We start from the raw sequence: 20464 nt of genomic DNA, 5'->3' as shown, positions 1-20464 counted from the left end.
CCAACTTTATTATTTGCGGATCGTTGGAAATATATTACTGTTTGTTATAAAAGGGATGCATTTTAAACGGACAAAATATATTTGATTAACTCGAAAGTAACATGATTAGTAACAATAGTATCTTACCTACACACCTTAATATTTTTGATCTACATACTATAAAAAAATAACTCTTTTAATACTTAAAAAATTGGTTTTAAAATAAAATATTACTAAAATATATCCTGTTTTAATACACACGTTTCAGACACGAGATGAAAGTGTCAAATCAAATGATCAGCGTAACTGTAAAAGTGATAGTAAACTCATAAATGCAAGTCAATTGAATACAAAGATATAATTTTATTTCCATTCCAGCATCTTAGACATTTTTATAGAATGAAACATTTACAGAGGCCTATAATTTATAATTTGAAATGATTTTGTACTTTTAAACAGAAAAGACAAAAAAGGCTGACTCGTGCAGTTGACGTTAGAATATGTTAAATGTTAACACACATTGAAAAAGCCTTCGCGACCTACATTTCAAAAATAATTATAATGTGACTAATTTATAAACAGAGGCTCTTTTAAATAACAAATATGATTTTGCCATGGATGAAAAATAATTAAAAAATACATCAACGTAAGAAATCAAGTGCCTTTTTAAAAGAAATAAATTATAAACTATTTGGTTTACAGAAAAATTCTCGCACTTACACGATATCTATATTTAGGAATGGATAGCTTGATATGATATGAGGATAAAACCCTTCTCGAACATTACACATTTTATATGGGACCTTAACACAACCTTTCCTAGCAGTTAGGACCTAAGTGCTGCAGTTATACGGTCTATAAACACATCGAAGTCGTGTAAGGAAGTGTAGTGAAAATTCTCAAAGTATTCAAAACCAGCGAGCAACTAAAACAGATAAACCTTCAGGGACTTTCGTTAGAGATGCTAGGACATAGAATCCCTATTATTAAACCAAATTGGTGTTAAACGTCTCTTCCAAGTAATTAAAATTTAAGTTGATATGCTATGTTGTTATATGGATGTATACAACAAAGGGTGAGTCGCGGAAAGGTCTGTATCTACTTGATGAGTGCACACTGTTCGATGGTTCAATTCGTTATGGTATTTAAGCAGAAACTTTACCTACGTACCTGAATCTGAAGAATCCTGCGTGCACGCGTCAGGATCAATTAACAGCCGGCTGGCGAGAAAAATCTTAATAAATCTAATAACGTCAAGCTCCAAGCATTGGTATTAGTACATCAACAATAGCTTGTCACACTATAGGATCTCATATCCACAGATTTCACCAGAAAGTTAAATGATTTGCCAACGAAACAATAAACGCTTTAAATGAAGTTCAATAATGATAGCGAGAACTGAAGAGCTGAACTATATTACATTAGCGCCATCTATATATCCGGTTACAAATAATTTCAGACCAGTATATGTACGTGTGGGGGCTGCATTTTAAATATCGGAGAGGGAAATCATGAATTAGATTAGTGATATAGATTGGAAGTTTAATAGATTATTAATAATTATTTTGTGTTTTATTATTTAATTTTCATTTTGCTATACACCCAGAATATAAATGCATTTTTTCACAATTTCATTAAACTCTCTTCTTTTTAACCATATTTGCTTTCTGTGATTAAGGTTATATATTCTTTGAATCTAACACCAACACAATTAATTAAAAAGAGCTCCGCTGTCATTAAATTTAATTTACAATTCCTCTCATTTAGATATTGTTAAAATAACATCTCAGCCAATCAAATACTTCAATTAATTTTGTCTCAATTATATTCAAATATTTGTTTCTTAATCGCTGTAATGTACATATTTAAAGGTCGAAGGTTAAAGATTTAAACATAATTACCAGCGAATCAGTCTATCGCATTATATAAAATGAATTATCTACGGACCAACTGTCACATAGAATTGTTATAAATACCCGCAGATAGTTATAAAGTAGTTGTTGTCTATTTAAATATTAACAACTAGTTGTACCCGAAACTTTTTCCAAGTGGAAGAGTTACTCGTTAAACAACGGTTACAGATCCAAACCTCAGATAGTTTGGATGTATATATTTCCATCGTTTGAGACATTCTTGTTTCCTTAAATCACTTTACTGACACAATACTCGGGTAGTTATACGTATCTTTCACTGTACGAGCACTGATCACTTCTCCAAATGATTGAATAGGAATTTCAAATGCAAATGCGACCAGCTTTTTTTACTGTCTGGTGGCGCCAACGCAATGGCGGCTGGAAATAATTTAAAAAACTACGGACTGCAACACGTCATCTATGAAGTCTCTCATTAGTAATATTTCTAAGGTTACCCACATAATACCCATAATTCATAAAATAACGATAACATACTGTTGTCAGCACATTTTTGATTTGTATCTTGGTTTGTTTTTGATAATAAACACAATCGTTTTGGTGTGGAAAAAATAATTTTACAATAATGCTTCTCTACATTCGATATTAAACGTATTGCCATTAGAAATCAAAGTACACGGGCTGCTAGGATGCTAACACCATATAGAGCCACGTGTAACTACATAAGCTACAAGTTTTTCTCATATACGAGTATGTTCCATGTACATCTCACAAGTAGTAACTCTGAGGTACAAACATTCTCATTCAACAAACTAAATATTTAGCTGTTAGAGTTATATAACATCCGTCTTCTATAAAGAATATATTATGACCTTCAAGAAAAGACATCACGAGGTGCAACTATTTGGACGGAAAGGCTCTACCATATCAAAGATAAGTTTACATTAGTACGAGCTAGCGAAAGTTCTAGAATGTTTTTATCACAATAAATTATGTAAAAGACATTACAAAACCTAACGAATAACTTAAATATTTTGACAACTACAAAAAGAATAAGTGTAATCAACAAGGAAGGAATTAAATTCAAATCTACTTCCAATTGGTGTATAAAATTAAAACATGTAGCAAAAATGCAATTATTTAAGATGGTAGAGCCTAGCCGTGGTCAAGATACTACAGCTCCAACATGGGCTGGCTCGAGCAGGGTAGTACCACCCTCTCACAGATCGGCGTGAAATAACCTTTAATAGATGCGTTTCGTCCAATGAGTCAGAGATCGGATTGTCCTTCCCCTTTTCCCACCCTTTTTCTCCCTTTCCTAACCATTCCCTCCCTTTCCCACCTTTCCCCTCCCCCCTCTTCCCTAATCAAGGGTGGCAACACATCCGCAAAACTATATTGCGGATATCCATGGGTGACGGTACTACCTCTATCAGGTCGGCCGTCTTCTCGGTTGCCCCCTTAAGCATAAAATATATATATATATATATATATATATATATATATATATATATATATATATATATATATATATATATATATATGTCGGAGCGTCAGAATTAATTATGATTTTATTTCCATTTATTTTACAAATTATTACGAATTAGCTGGCAACGTCAAGCAGTTAGCTTGAGTGAGGTCACCCCGGTGTCGGTTTTGACGTTGGACAACTGACAGAGAAAAAAAGGAAATGTCACCGACGTTTTTAGAGTGGATGAACTCGCTGCGTTACCAACTAAATCTTGTTCCATCGTTCACTATGTCTGATAATGAGCTATCTTCTGATCCTCCGTTATCAGAAGTGGGATGTAACCGGAACGCCCCACGTGCTGGAAATACATCCGAAAGCGAAAAGTTATTGTTGTTACTGGAGCAGCAAAATAGAAACTTTCTGGCCATGCTAGAGGCCGTGAAGCATTCGCGATCTCCGAACGAACTTCGTCTTCCTGATTTTGATCCGGACCGACACAATGTGGACGGACGTGCTTAGATTGCAACAGCGGACACGTGCATTACTGACGGATGCCAACATGGCGCCCCGTTAATTATTGCGTTGAGTCGTGCAATGAAAGGAGACGAATCCACATGACTGTCGACTGTATCATTTCCAGGGATGACTGAGAAAATTTCAAGAAGCTTTTCAATGCAAGGTACGCAAGTCCTGAGACTGTGGCATCTTACCTTATTAATATGGCTGGAAGCAAAACAAAGAAAATGAATGTCTTGCTGCATATGGTGCTTCTTTGATGACCTTTATTATATCAAGGTGGAAAAACTTGACGATAGAACAGATCGCGGTAGCCACAGTTCTGGCACATATTTCGCAGTTCGCGCCTCGTATTCAACGATTATCCTGCAACTGCAAAAATGACTGCAACAAGAGCTTACAGCGGAGTCGTTTTAAAGAGAAGAGCTCCACCTAACAGTGACGTGCCAGATTTTAAGAGGATTCGCCCAGCTACAAGCCATGCAAGCATCAAGTGCTTTCACTGTGGGAAACTGGGCCATAAGTCTACTCAGTCCTTCTCGAGGAGGAATTTGAAGCCAAATGGAGACAATAACCAAACTCGCTTCAACAACTATAAGAAGCCTGCTGCAGAATACCTCTCCATCACTTGTTACTCCTGTCAAGGGCAAGGCCACTACTCATTCAGCTGCCCGAAGTGGAGGAGCAAGGGCGGAGGCAACGGAAGCAGCTTAGCTTCAACTATAGAGAAGCGGGTGGACCTGAGCAATATAGATGCGCCTACTGGATATATGTACCATAATCTCTTTAATTAAAGAATCAGTGTCTAGCAAATTTAGTGGTAGAAGATTGAATAGTATTATTAATATGACAGGCATAGGGCAAACATCTGTTAAATCAATGTTACAGATTTTGACTATTATTAAGATTGACGACATTACTTTAGAAATCCTATTTCATGTTTTACCCGACTATTGCCTTCAATATGACATAATGGTAGGACTTGAAAAATTATCTCAAAGCCTAACTGTCCACATGACTCGTAACTGTTGAGTGTAGAGAAAACTTGTATTATCGAATCGTGTAGTGTTAGCGAGAATGAACAACTTTAATTTAATACTGATGTACCTTTAGAACATAGAGCAGAATTAATTGACATCTTGAAGTCTTTCGAAAAGTCGTTTATTACTGGTGTACCTATGACTCACGCCAACACCGACCCTATGACCATCAGGCTCATTGACTCCCACAAAACAGCAGCTTGTTGCGGGATTCTCACAGACAATGGCACCGTTATACGCGTTGACTTCGAGCTCTAATAGTAAACTAGATTGGAAGTCTGAGTATGAGGTGGTAAGGTAATAAATTATTTCCAAGCTACCACGGGAGCCGGTTTTTATGATCTACGATCCAGATCTACAGATCGAGTTGCATACTGATGCAAGTGCGGTTGGATGCGTTTCGGTGCTTATGCAGAAAAAGCAGGTAAGCTGCATGCAGTTGCTTATTTTAGTAAGCGTACTACAGCCGCAGAGTCGAAATAGCATTCATACGAGTTGGAGACTCTACCGGTTGTAAACGCGGTTAAGCATTTGCGCTACTATCTACATGGTCGCAAGTTTATCGTACTAAGCGACTACAACTCCCTTCAGTGAACTTGCAAAAGGCTGGATTTGACGCTTCGAGTTCAGAGATAGTGGACATTTCCCCAGGACTTTGACTTTGATGTAATTCACATTGATGGTAAGCGTATGGCACATGCGGACTTCTTTTCACGAAACCCTCTTCCAGTCAAAGAAGCTCACACGCACCATTCACAGGTACAGTCAGAACAAATTACTATTACTGAGTTCACTAGTAATTGGCTGTTAGCAGAACAACAGCGTGGCGAAGAAATTAGTAAGTTGGTGAATGACCTTAAAGCTAAGAAGTTGCCTGACGATATTGCAAAGACTCACGAGTTCAGATCGGGTGTCTTGTATCGCAAAATACAGCGTCGGGGTAAGTCCCGTTTCTTACCTATGAGGTGGTCAGTCATTAATGGTGTGCATGAGGGATTGGTGCATTTGGGATGGGAGAAGACCTTAGAGAAAGTGTACGAACTTTACTGGTTCTATAAGATGACCAAGTACGTGACAAAGTTCTGTGACAATTGCATCACATACAGAATTTCAAAGTCGCAATCTGGCAAAACACAGGCCAAGCTTCACTCCATCCCAAAGATAGCGATCCCTTGGCATACTTTACACATAGATGCCACTGGGAAGCTTAGCGAAAAAAGTGATAGTAAGGAGTAGGTTTTTGTAGTTATCGATGCTTTCACTAAGTTTGTTTTGCTCCACCATACCTTACACATCGATGCGACTAGTAGTATAAAAGCAGTTAAAACTAGAATCTCTTTGTTTGGTGCGCCTACACGAATCGTTGCAGACCAGGGCAGATGCTTTGCCAGCAAAGATTTTAAAGAGTACTGCGATTCTGCTAACATTAAACTACACCTTATTGCCGCTGGTAGTTCTCGGGCAAACGGGCAGATCGAACGTACAATGAGCACTCTTAAGAGGATGCTTACTGCCGCCGAGACTGGTAAACGGTCGTGGCAGGAAGCTTTGCCAGATGTACAACTAGCACTAAACTGTTCACAACACAGAGTCACGGGGTTAAGTCCTCTGGAATTGCTTATTGTCAAGGTTGTTAGGCCAGTAGATATTTTGTTAGCTAGTGATGTAGAGCCCGAAGTCGATCTGATTGTTGTACGAGATCAGACAATAGAGAACATAACTAGAAATGCCCAGTATGATAAGATACGGTTTGATGATAGACTCCGTAGGATGCCTGGACCAGACTATGACGACTATGACTCTGACGATGACTTTGCTGTGCTATCTACTAGTTCTTGTTAAAACTGTAAAATTAGCGATATGTTATAATGTCGGATGCCGGGATGGTTGTCCAAGGCATGTTCGTACACCAGCACGGTTATCCATGTGTTGTCGGATGCTAAAAGGAGGTTGTCCATGGCTTGTTCGGACGCCGACCTAATAATCCTGATGTTGTCGGATGCTGTAAGGTTGTCCATGGCTTGTTCGGACGCCGTTCAGTTATCCAGGTATAATAACTTTATGTGAGGTTGTCCATGGCTTGTTCGGACGCCGACCTGATTATCCTGATGTTGTCGGATGCTGTAAGGATGTCCATGGCTTGTTCGGACTCCGTTCAGTTATCCAGGTATAATAACTTTATGTGAGGTTGTCCATGGCTTGTTCGGACGCCGACCTGATTATCCTGATGTTGTCGGATGCTGTAAGGATGTCCATGGCTTGTTCGGACTCCGTTCAGTTATCCAGGTATAATAACTTTATGTGAGGTTGTCCATGGCTTGTTCGGACGCCGACCTGATTATCCTGATGTTGTCGGATGCTGTAAGGATGTCCATGGCTTGTTCGGACTCCGTTCAGTTATCCAGGTATAATAACTTTATGTGAGGTTGTCCATGGCTTGTTCGGACGCCGACCTGATTATCCTGATGTTGTCGGATGCTGTAAGGATGTCCATGGCTTGTTCGGACTCCGTTCAGTTATCCAGGTATAATAACTTTATGTGAGGTTGTCCATGGCTTGTTCGGACGCCGACCTGATTATCCTGATGTTGTCGGATGCTGTAAGGATGTCCATGGCTTGTTCGGACTCCGTTCAGTTATCCAGGTATAATAACTTTATGTGAGGTTGTCCATGGCTTGTTCGGACGCCGACCTGATTATCCTGATGTTGTCGGATGCTGTAAGGATGTCCATGGCTTGTTCGGACTCCGTTCAGTTATCCAGGTATAATAACTTTATGTGAGGTTGTCCATGGCTTGTTCGGACGCCGAATTGAGTACCCGCGTATATTATAATCGAAAATGATGTTCATTATTTGATTATTAGTATTCTGAATCATAGTTTACTTAAGTTAAATTTGATTGCTAATTTATGGTTGTACTTTGGTTGTTGTAATAATTTTGCTTTATAAAAGAGGATTAGTTGTTTTCTGTTTGCCATAAAATAATTAAGACTATTCCGAGTTCTTTATTTGTGCCAGGTTGGCCGAGTGGAAATTTTTATCTACTGCAGAACCTTTTCTATTTTCAGGTACATCACACGAGGACGTGTGAGATGTCACGATGGCCGTGTCGGAGCGTCAGAATTAATTATGATTTTATTTCCATTTTATTTTACAAATTATTACGAATTAGCTGGCAACGTCAAGCAGTTAGCTTGAGTGAGGTCACCCCGGTGTCGGTTTTGACGTTGGACAACTGACAGAGAAAAAAAGGAAATGTCACCGACGTTTTTAGAGTGGATGAACTCGCTGCGTTACCAACTAAATCTTGTTCCATCGTTCACTATGTCTGATAATGAGCTATCTTCTGATCCTCCGTTATATATATATATATATATATATATTATTGGTTATATTTTTAATAGTAATATTGATTGGGAGTTCTAAGAAACAAATAGTAAAATACTTTTTCTCTACTCAATTGAATAAATACAAAAATCAATAATGTTTTAAGATTTTTTTATTTATCTACTTTTACTTTCTGTGACGTTTATTTGTTTCTGTAAAATATAATAAAGAAAAATATACTTATAATTAATTACTACGGATCGCAGTTGTTTTATTGGAAACATACGAAGCTAGTGAGTGCGGTAAACATGCTACGAACAAACTAACATTATGACTGTAATTAAATAAATATTTTTGTTTACAAACTCAATATAGGTTTGGGTTTTTGTGTGGCATAAATTTAACTTGCAATTTCAAAGTGTTACTAATTGAAATTCAGCAATATTGCTGAAAGTTTATGGAAATGTAGAATTGCATTATCGGGTCTTTGCAGATATTTTACAGATCAGAACAGGTTTGGGGACAAACTTTCAGCTTTATTCCCGCGTATTCCTGTCTGAATAATATAAAAATTACAAATTTATAAACAGTGTAGTTTTTTATACTAACTTATATATATAAAAATGTAAATACCAAAAAAAAAGTAGTTTTCCACGCGATCCAATTTAAATTCCACCTAAGCCACTAAATAACCATAATACCGCATAATTCGCAGTCAAAATCATACATTTCATAAAAAGTGTGAATAACTAACACAAGGACTAAACAAAGAATTCTAAATTTCCAAAATAGTACCTTATGACTAAGTATTACGGACTTATTGAGTCATATAAAGTCCCATTCATATGATCGTACGTACAAGGAAAACAGTTGAATATTAACATTTAATATAAATAGAGATCACTTTTATTAAAATATTCACATACTAGTTGACATTCGTCACACCGTCTTCAATATAACACAGCTATGTCTCCACTTATACATCTGACATTAAGTGTGTATGTGCTCGTGACTGTAGCGGGTTCAGTGATCAAGGTACAAGAAGTATCTCTGACGGAGGGAGAATCTATCAACATAAAGTTACGAAAAGATCCTCTGGATAAGGGAAAAGTTGTAGCAGATATGAGAATCCACTTTGAGGATGAGAAAAAAGATGAGTTACCGAAAAAATTTCATGATATTGTAAAGGACAGTGAGATTTCGGGTTTAGTTAATAGATTCGCTATACGAGGCAATGGAAGATGCCCGTCGGGTCAAAAGAGGAGAGGTCCAATTTGTGTCTGATTATAAAAAAAAAGCCAAGAAGAGTGACAGCCTTTAGTACGTACTGACTGTATGAAAAAAATGACCCTGTGATATACACTGCAGTATGAACTGTGTGATGTTTTTGTTATTAATATTTTTAATAAACCAGTTTGAAGTTATAACAAATCTCTTACTGCCTTTCTCCCCTATTTTTATAATCCAAGAAAAAGAAACTTTTTGGAGCATATTCGTTTCTCAGAAATATACAATGAAAAGTTTATTATATTTTTAGTCAAAGTTTACACAGCTTAAACACTTTTATATTTTCTTCTCACCGTTATGCCATAAGTTAAACAAAGGAAATAATTTTATTATAACATTTTTCTCAAATACAAAAGTATTTAACAAAAAAGCATGATTATACTTATTTATATTTATACTCTCCTTTGATCGGTCTCCACGTAATGTTCTCTTGACAATACAATATTTAAATATATGTTCTAGATGTATATATTAACCACGCACACAAAAACCTGAACCCTTTTCAACGAATTTCTAAAAAAAAAATAAAAAATGATTTGAAAATGGAAATTGAAATGATTAGAGTCCATAATTTCAGTGTCAGATTTATATTAAATTCAACCTGATACAATAACATTCAGAAGATCACTAGGTTATAAATAACTTATATTTTTTTATCATAGCAGTCTGTACGTCTTAGTTTAAGTTAAATCTTATAGTCAGTTGTTAAATTCTGCAGTCGATGCTTATTAAGTCTTGTGAAGGTTGAATGTATCACATTTGTATTTCCCTTTGAGTCTGATTTTCATATCAGAGTTTTATCCAGTCGAGGAACTGAATTCCTAACCTAACATCTTCTATGATATAATTACATTTTAAACAATCATACAACTGAAACGAGTATATAATCCCTTAATGTTACTCATTTTATTATTATGGCGACATCAAGTAGATAGTCGCCGTAAAATGTATAACGAATAACTATGTACATAAAAACATTTATAAACTAGCAGGTATAACCGCCGTCGATTTTTCCTGTTAATGTAGTTATCGTGAACCTGTTACTAGGTAATTCAATTTATTAATTCTCTTGTTATTATCACGATCTCAAATTAGACGACAACCATTATTATGTAAAAAATATTTGTGAAACCTGGCTAGTCATAATTTAGGCTAAATCTCAGCCTCTTCGTTTCTTCCGCGAGTCATTTTGTTTTTTTTTTGGTAAGATAATTAAGAACTCACTCGTCCCCTGCCATAAAATATTGAGCAACGACCGTATACATTTATCTGACCAATAACAATTAGTAATTATGTTTACGTATGAATGACTGCTGCAATGTGGATTTACTGAATCAGAGTTTCGTTTGTTTGATAATGTACGTAACAATAAGCACGATATTATGTAAGTGCAGTTAAAACGTAAACAGCCATCCCGCGTGTGGTTTCCCTATTTATTAATAAACATTGTAACAATATATGACAATTCAAATTAGAAATCGTTTATGACGAGGCGGTCTTTGAACTATTATCATAATGATGACCGGTAAAATGAACATTTATATAAAATTCAAGATTTCTAAGCCCCACAAACATGTATAAACGTCAAAAACGATTGATTGTTTAGTTAAATTTTTAAGTACGTTATTATAACTCGATCTAATAAATAAAAATACGCAGCGATATGAATGAAAGTTGCGCACACCCAAACAACTTGCTTTTATTGAACAAATACATATCTACTGTCGACAAAAAAAAAATGTAATACATTAAAAAGATATAAATGGTTTTATAAAATTCAATGCTGTTATATAATTTTACTTAGTTAATTGGACTTGAATTACCTCCAATATACACGAAAACAGAATACGGGAACCGTAACTACTAATGAACATTTTCTAAACACGTCGATGTCCCAACAAAACACCCACATTATAATGACGAGAATCGTTACTAAAACTTTGATAAGTTCCATCCAAAAACCATTGTTATATAAATATGAATTGTCGTTCAATCTAACTCGCATCTTAATTAAAATTATAATCGCGTGCTCAATGTTATGAAATAAAATCTTCGAGCATATTTTAACTACCTAACGCTATTGATCCACGTCATAAACACACACACATGCAATACTGAGCGACTAGGCTTTGAGTCACAGGAAGTCCCCCGGGAATACGGTTTATGTAATGGGAAACTCTTCACTAAAAATTAGAAATCAGAAACTGCTATAAATATCGCGTTCCTTCCATACAGAATACACATCCGTTGGAGCTTTCAACAGTTCAGCCGTGTTGGAAACTCGAAAATGTCTTCGAACATAGTCTCGTTTTTTACCATCACCATATTCGTCACAGGTATAACGGCTTCAGTTATCAAGATTAAAGAAGTACCCATTGTGGAAGGAGAAGTCATCGACATCGTAATCCGTGAAGACCCTCGTCACAGTGGAAAAGCGATCGCTGATGTTAAAATAATGATGGAAAACAAAAAAGTCGTGGCTCCAACAACAACATTAGATAACTTTGTGAAAGCATCTGGAATTATACCAGATTTAGAAGACAGAGTGTCCATCAGGAACGGGAACTGCCCGCTCGGACAAAAAAGGAAAGGACCTGTTTGTATTTGATCACGTTATTAAGCTGAAATAAAAAAATGACGGTTTGCTGGCGGAGCTGGGTTGCTGGCAGACAACATTAATAATGCTGTTTTCAAACACCACAAAATAATTGACACAGATTATCCAGTAATTTTTATATGTACTATTATCACTTATTAAAACTTAAACGTTATATTTAATGTTTTTTTAACTTATATATTAAAATAAGAGGCTAACAAGTTGTTTAATTTCATTTCTTTAAATTCAAACGTGTCATTCAAAAAATATGAGCAGGATTGCTTCAAATTCTTTTGTTTGAGATTGTTACATATTTTATTGTTGAAGTACCTTTTAATGAATGTTGGATCGACTCGATGTCTGCTCACAAGAACAAACTTGAAAAACAATATAACTCATGAGGTCACTAATAAATTATTAATAGCTTAAAGTATAAAAAATCAAAAGATAAATAAGTTGATATAGAAAGCAGTAAGTCGCGACGATATAAAAGTTTTCTTTTACATATATTGAGTTTTAATTCTCGTTACATTCACAATGTTATAAATAACAACAGATTATATATTTTACTGTATTTTAATAAAGACTCGATGTAATAAAGACATTTAAACAATTCAATGCTTGACAACATATATCTCTTTACCTGCCTAACGTGATAGGTCCTCATTAGAGAAGAAAAAAATATTTTCCTGTGATAGTAAAATACCACTTCGTTTATTATATTTGCCCAAATGTTGAATGTTCCATTAAGATGATTTATCATCGTTACCGAGCTGACGTTTATATTAATTATTATGGAACACATCAATACAATTTATTTCTACAGTTGTCATTGTTATTGAAGTAAAACGTAAAATTATCAAAAGCAATAGTTTATTGTTGACGTAATGACGTAATAATACGACAATTACAAACATTCCTAAGCTTGCAAAAGAAGGAAGACGCTTCTTTATTTAAATTATATAAATTAACGTGAATGACGTCATGCTGACAATTAAGGATAAAGGATAATCATTAAAAGATAGACGTCTGAATATTATTGTTTGTCTGTGTGCTATAGTAGAGAGAACACTATAAATAATCTGATAATTTTTTTGCTTATAGCTTTTGGTTCATCACTTCTCGTCCGGATTCATACGAAACTTGTTATATTAAAAATTAAGAAATACGAATAAACGGGGATTTTATTTTGAAAATATGCTAAATAGGAATCCAGAAAGTAGCTTGAAAAAAGTTACATTGATCATGGAAGATATTCAGAAACGTCAAGTAAAAAAATATAGACGCAAATACGGCCAGTGTTGCCAGTGTTAAAAATAGAAATATTTTTGACATTAGAAGTTGTTCCACAGGACAGATGAACGTATTTACAATCTGTATAACAACAACAAAAAACCATTATATAATGAAAAGACTAAGACTAGATATTTCATTATAGGAATTGTGGTTCCTTTACTTCGTATGTATTCGAAGCCGTGATTCCTAAATTTACTTCATCTCAATGTTTGGAAAAATATATGACGTTTTTATTAGTCTTTGTTTTTTTAATTAATCATGAAATAAAAATTTGATCAACACACTGCTTGTTTAGCTTGTCCATAGCGAAATTCAAAATAATTTTCCATTTATAGAACGAACATAAGAATCACTTACTTTAGTGTACTATTAACTATACAATATGTCGTATCTATTATTTAGTACTACCCTTTATCCTTCAACGTCATTAATTACAAATGTCTTAAATAAATCATTAGTTTAAATATTTGTACAAATGTGACTGCAAGCAATACTTATTTGATTTCAAGTTTATTATCAGACGATATTTAATCATCTTTAATTTCAATCTTTTATTATAGATCATGGTTCATAGCTAACAGTGGTTTCTATTTAGTCATACAGATGAGGCATCCGAAAGCCTTGAGATACGGATACAGGTGAGGCATCCGAAGATCTAAAATTCTTAGTACTTTTAGACCCCAACCTTATTATATAAGTATTGCGCAATATTATAAAGTTTACTTTAAAGCGTTCTGTCTTATTTGTAACACGACTGTAATAGTAATGTTACCTTTTATGAAAAAGTGACAACATAGTTACTTCAGACCTGTAGGTAGGGACTGTTGGTACGACTCATCTGACTTTTCATTGTTATGTTATAGACATAGTTATAATTTTTTTAATTGGTCATATAAATAATTGTGACGTTTCATAAGTCAGCAAAAAAGTTAACAAATAACCGATATGGATTAGAAGATAAATTTGTTTTTATTTATATTTTGCTTCTAACGTTACTTTTTAAAAGATCGAGTCCTTTGTGTACAGCGTCGATGGCGGTGCCCGGGGCGGTCATTACACCGTAGCCTCCGTGACCGTAGCAGTGGACGACTCTCACGCCGTCCACGAGCTCGGGCTCCACTCTGACCGGTACTCTGTGCGGTCGAAGCCCCACTCTATGACACACCACATCAGCCTTCTTCAGAGCGGGCAGGAGGTCGCAGCACCGTTCCATTATCGCAGCAGCGTCGTGCTTACACACTTGTCTGTTGTAGCTGTCATACTGCCGCACGCCTCCTAAGGTCGCGACCCCGTCCAGTCCAGGGATCACGTAGGTGTCGTAATCTCCGTAGAAGGCCATCTTCAGCCAGGGCGCTCTCACTTTTATCACTTGTCCTCGTATAGACACCAGGTCGTTATCCTGACACAAAGTTTTCGCCCCCAAGCCGGTGCAGTTAAAGACCAAATCATATTTAGATAGAGAAGAGAAAGCCTCGATTTTCTGAGTAATGATTTTTCCTCCCTTCTCTATGAACATCTGCTCCGCCCAGGGCAAATATCTACTACATTCTATTTTTAACGTAGAATAATAGGAACCGTATTTCCAACCATCTCCGCAGATTTTCAATTCGTCATCGTCTACCGCTCTATACACGGGCACGAGATCCTCGATGAGATGATTTCTGGTTGTATGATAATTTTCCTTAGAGAATATGTAGGATGATAGAGTCATGAGACCAGCTGCAGGTGCTTCAGGAGTTTTGAGTATCTCCTGCCAATAGTTCCAGGAGTCTTTTATCCATTTCTTAGTGACCTCTGCTTGGGGTCCACGGAAACTGGTGCCCGGTCTAAAAATACCGGCAGCGACTGTGCTAACCGTGTCCTCCTTGAACGTATCCGCTATGACAGTTATGTCAGCACTTCTTAATTCTTCTTGCAGGATCCTGGAAACCGTAGTCCCAACCACACCAGCACCGAGCACTGCTATGTTTGGTGCGTTCTTATCCATTTTACTGTAAAAAAGATAAAACGAATATTTGTATTTATCATGTTATATAGATCGTAATATTAGTGAACATTTTTATCACCATACATAAGGCACTGAACAACTTTCCATAATATGTACTATTAAAGTATTCAAATGGCATTGTTGAGTTTAATATTTTTCGTTCACCATCTATTAAAGGACATTATTACATTTCATTCTCATATTTAATATAATTTCGTCACTTATTATTAGGCTATAAATATATTACATTAATTTTTTTTATTCAAATTGTAAGTATAACATTAACATTATAATTTATCATCAATTTAATAAGACGTCCTAATTTCTCTAATATGTCAGTGAGTTAATGGAAACAGTCATCAAATCTAAGTTGACATTATCTTAATAAGATCTAAGACTTTCGTCAATATTCACTTAAATGAAACTTATATTTTTCGGATTACTACAACCACCACTAATATTTCGGATTTAGTAGTTATCCGAAATATATTTAGGTAAATGTGTTTATCTTAATCAAACTTTGATTGTCCTTTGTAATTGGAACCACAGCGTCCTTTGAGAATCAGAATCGAGTTGAATAACTTAAATTAAATTTATAAATATATACAAATTACTAGATAACATAACAAATAATGACAGTAATTTAAAAGCTTAATTAAACAACTTAGCACTTCAGGTTAAAAGAATATAAAGGTTGCTTGTACAAGAAAAAAGTCATTTATAATGTCGTCTCTTTATACATCCACTACACTTTAATAGTTCTTCTACATACCGCAAAATATTTTTTTGTGAGCACAGCAACAATGACCAGCACCGCTCCTCAAGACTTCGATGTCCATAATAAAGTTACTTATCAAACAACAAACAACAATCATTAACTAAACACACGATAAAAATAATATTAATATCAAATCATTGTTTATTTCAACTCTGTCGCAAATAGAAAATCTCTCGGATCTAATTACGTTGGACTGTTAACACAAATAAGAACTTATTTAAGCACACGATCAGAATCGAGCCAGTCCTGTTATAGTTTAATAATTCATATAGAGAAATAACAGAAGCCATATTTAGAGAAATGTATTTAAGACAATGCGTGTATGCTGTAGAACGGTTATCAATACTGTTTGACCTCCGAAAGATAGGTAAGGTCGAATAATACTTACGTTTCATCTCTGTTCGTCATAAACAATAAAACATTTAATATCTTATCAATAGAAAGTATTATTTTCATACATCAAATAGGTACCTATTATATAAAAATGGAAATATTATTTTCGAATTACGACGTACTCGAGGAGCTTGGAAGACTACTATAAACTAATAAAAAAAGTATTTACCGAAGACTTACATATATATCGTAGTAACGTCGAAGTATTTCGTCCTTCGTATCTGAGCAATAGAAAGTTTTCAGCACTATATTTACCATGTTTACCAGGTACAAAAATAAAAACGAATAAAGGATTCTTGAACCACTTACAAAGTTCCAAGTATACAAGAGAATTTATTGTACGGCTCGATTACCATAAACAAATGCTTCATTCACTATTTTGGTCCTGAAACCAACCAACAAACATTTCAACTTGGAAGTAAGCTTCTTATAACGGAAAGGATTAAAAAAGAATACGAAAACGTTTCTGCGGGTTCTTCAGAATACTTAATAGTATTTACTGTGAAATATTTAGAAAAATGTCAATGATTCCAAAGAGATGGAAATAGAAAAGAGGTGAGAGCAATACTCCATGTGGGCACGAACCTGTGATTTATATAATAAAACCAGATGTCATGGTGTGAAGTACTATCTTGCTCTACTCAATACAGCCAGGTTTCTGGCGACTAATTTATCCTCTTTTTCTAAACAACAGACGATGAGTTAAATATACCAGAAGATCCCGAGCGCTTCGTCCTCGGTGAAACCATATTAGCGATTACAAATAAGCTAATAATAAAGATGAACATTAACGATTGGCCTCATCATCTTCAACAGCTAGGACGTAGTCGCGTAAGGCCTATACTGTCATGGATCTGTCCGGTAACCCTTTCAAAAATAATAACTTATTAAAAAGCAATGAAGAAATAAAATTCGACCGTAGTTAGCGTGCTTTGGTTGACGATGGTTGGCGACGCTATTAGTAATGTGACATACCATGGGTGCAGGTACGTTTCGAACATAGGTGTTTCCAGAATAACCTGCATCAAATCGGCCAGGACGAGTCTCCACCTTACGCACCATGTAGCTCGGAGGAGGAACAACGGAGCACACAATGTTGGTGTGCACGTCATGGGCCACGCAGCGGTCGGCATTGACCGCTGAGGTGGGTTCGAACCTCTCCCTTCTGAGTGTTATCGATACGACGCTGGGAACGACGAGACCTGATCAATTGCCTCCTTAAATAACTTTCTGTGAGCCTATGAAGTACGAGTTGTTAATGGCTGCTCGATTGAGCCCGTGGTAGTGAACGCAAGCGTTTTCAGGGGTCTGTCCTACACACAATTCTATTGTTCCTTCACATTAAGGACCTAATATTACCGGTTGTTTATTATTAAACAGATGACAACATAGTTGTGGAGAGGTACATGCTCGAGGTACGCAGCTCGGGGGTTAGTCGGAATCAAGTAGAGTTGTAAAGAGAGTAGTGGTAAGGCATGTTAATTGCAAACCACTAGCAGCCTCCGAATGGGACGATATCAATCTTGTGAAATTTATCGTCACCACAACACAAACGTTTCTTTTTACCTCTAAGTGCGTTTTCCAAAACTTTACTCCAACTTTTCAGAATATATATTATGTACTTGAAATACACCTATCGCTCTTAATCACAAGTTTGTGCTGTTCATTAAATCTAAAAGTAAGAAAACTCGTCGACCTTGCAAAAGTGCCGCAGTAATTTCCGCTGGGACAGTTTCTTTGATTATAAAAGCATAGCTTCCCAGCCAGTTGCGCTGCTTTATTTTTACTGCTTTGGCATCCATGTCGACGTGCAAAAAGGTTTATTACTGACCATGATTTGGTTAAAACCAACCTAGTTTTCCCTGAGCTCATTCGTAACTTGGCCAGTCTCGGAGTATTTTACAGCAAACATTTTTGAATAATGAGAAATAGAAACTTACTGACGAAATTTATATTTAAATGGAAAACTACATAACTCAACTGGTCTATCCCCTTTTTACCACTGGAAAATCGCGAGTATGTTGTGGCAGATATTTTGCTAAAGTCCGTGAAATACTATTATATTATGAATAGCAACGTTAAAACAATTGTGTGTGTCTTAAAGGATACAAATAATATATTCGGAGATATTAAATAAATAAACTGTTGTTATAAGATATAATACGCTTATACTTATGCAATATGCAAGCGATATTTTAGGTCATAAACAATGATAGCTCAGACGTCATTTGACATTTTAATAAAGTTACGCTTAAATTTGATTATTATTAAAAACGCTCTCATATTAAACGCTACTTTTATGTAGACGATGAATAATGACGAAGCAATTCATGTTAATTAAGCAGTAAGCGACATTCGACCGTTATATTTTAATATCGATGACATCAACAACAAAAGCTCGTCGCTTTGAGATGCAATATTAGTCCACTCAAATTTTATTTGTTTAAAACTTAAAAAGAAATATTATAGTCCAAAGATTGAAGACAATATTATAGAGATATTTGCATCAATATTCTGGGAAGGTAAGACAATCGAAGATTTTGATTCCACGATCCTTAGCAGAAGGACTGCTCAGACCATTCCAGTGAAATTGGTTTTTTAAGCAAGTATAAAACTTGTGCTTTCTCTGGGTCTTACTTAAATGAGCGAGAGTAAGGATCTCCTGCACACTCACATTTTAATTTACCACAATGTATAATAAACAACTGTTTCCAAATAGAGAAACCGTGGCTTTGCGATTGACAGATGCTGTTTGATCTCAAAGTAATCCTTACGGGCCTATTTTATGTGACAATTCATTTCGTAATAAAACACACAACTCATTTCGTAATCAACACACAAACGTTATGCAGGGTAACAGGTCCTTCTTAAGTCAAATTTACAGATTGATCATTAGTCCAAGTTGATATTGTCACGCTTCATAAAGGGCGTTTTCATTCATAAATCTTTGGATATTGTAATACAAATAAGATACGGAAAACGCTACGTAAGTAGTGTAATCATGCAAACTTTAGACTAAGCTTACTGGTTTACAGCCAATACATGAACTTACATAACTGTAGTATTTTAAATAGTTTTCAAAATAAAGCAATCCAATCATACAATAAAATTTAACAGTTGAGATGCTGCCTCATGTTACATTACTTTATTCTACTAATAATAATAATATTAGGAGATTCATTATGTAGGTACATATTTTTGTACATGTCTGTTTTTATTATTGTATCATATTAAAATCACACTGACATTATTGTGAAATTAGTACATATTGACAGTGTTGTAATAATATCTTTTTTACAATATAACACCAAAATCAAGGAGCTTGGAAATAAACATCCAAACCGAGGGTAACTTTTCTATATTTAGAAATTGAGTACATGGATTATTGTATTACGTTATTTTGTTTAAAATAATTAGAACTACTATCAGTAAAAATATCAACAGTTTCAGTGATCGCTACTAAATTATAGAGACGTACTTAAAATGCGAAAAATTTAACATAATAAAAACTTAAGTGCCTACTATATTTATCGATGGTATAAACTATTTAGTATCCCACAAACATTCATCTAATTATGAACTTTTGTTAACGATGACCTAATTCGTAATTAAATGTTTACTTACGAATCTTACCTAATAATTAAATTGTTGTTTTTACAGAAACACGTCCACAACGCAAAGATTACAATCAGCTGTCATCAAATGAGAAGCTTGACAACAGACAAATAGAGGATATTCACATTGAAGAGGCGGACGTGGATTCAGACGCCAGCAGCACAGACTTGGACGAGCGAGACACACGCGGCGTCTGCCCTCCCTGTGCGCATGATCGATATAACAACAACATCCGACGGCACACCCATGAAGAATACAGCGATGACACTGATTATGGTGAATAAAAACTCTTATTTTAATTCCGATCT

General features: G+C 35.4%; 3 protein-coding genes across 5 annotated transcripts in view; 2 read left to right on the top strand and 1 right to left on the bottom strand.

Moving 5' to 3' along the window:
• LOC116769217 (uncharacterized) overlaps positions 1 to 20464 on the top strand; it is a 324623-nt gene that overhangs the window by 15828 nt on the left and 288331 nt on the right. The gene's annotated exons all lie outside the window — the stretch shown is intronic.
• Positions 1 to 20464, top strand: part of LOC116768919 (uncharacterized) — a 150036-nt gene that overhangs the window by 125270 nt on the left and 4302 nt on the right. The window contains exon 2 of the mRNA XM_032659817.2: positions 20202 to 20432. Within this exon, the coding sequence (XP_032515708.1) occupies positions 20202 to 20432 (231 nt within the window). The remainder of the gene's footprint in view (positions 1 to 20201; positions 20433 to 20464) is intronic.
• Positions 12944 to 20314, bottom strand: LOC116768915 (D-aspartate oxidase). 3 transcript variants are annotated; one of them, XM_032659813.2, is made up of 2 exons: positions 20175 to 20314; positions 12944 to 15374 (listed from the first exon to the last, which is right to left on the bottom strand). In XM_032659813.2, exon 2 carries the CDS (start codon positions 15368 to 15370, stop codon positions 14357 to 14359), a length of 1014 nt encoding a protein of 337 aa, XP_032515704.2. In that variant the 5' UTR covers positions 15371 to 15374; positions 20175 to 20314; the 3' UTR covers positions 12944 to 14356. The 3 variants fall into 3 exon arrangements, with proteins under 3 accessions (XP_032515704.2, XP_061385468.1, XP_032515703.2); XM_061529484.1 differs by lacking the exon at positions 20175 to 20314 and adding an exon at positions 16722 to 16742; XM_032659812.2 differs by lacking the exon at positions 20175 to 20314 and adding an exon at positions 16143 to 16537.

This window comes from Danaus plexippus, chromosome 5, assembly GCF_018135715.1.
Source record: "Danaus plexippus chromosome 5, MEX_DaPlex, whole genome shotgun sequence".
Lineage (NCBI taxonomy): Eukaryota > Metazoa > Arthropoda > Insecta > Lepidoptera > Nymphalidae > Danaus > Danaus plexippus.
This window is presented reverse-complemented; position numbering and strand designations above follow the sequence as displayed.

Coding starts and splice junctions, on each gene's coding strand:
- LOC116768915 (XM_032659813.2), bottom strand. CDS start 15,370: ATGGATAAGAACGCACCAAACATAGCAGTGCTCGGTGCTGGTGTGGTT.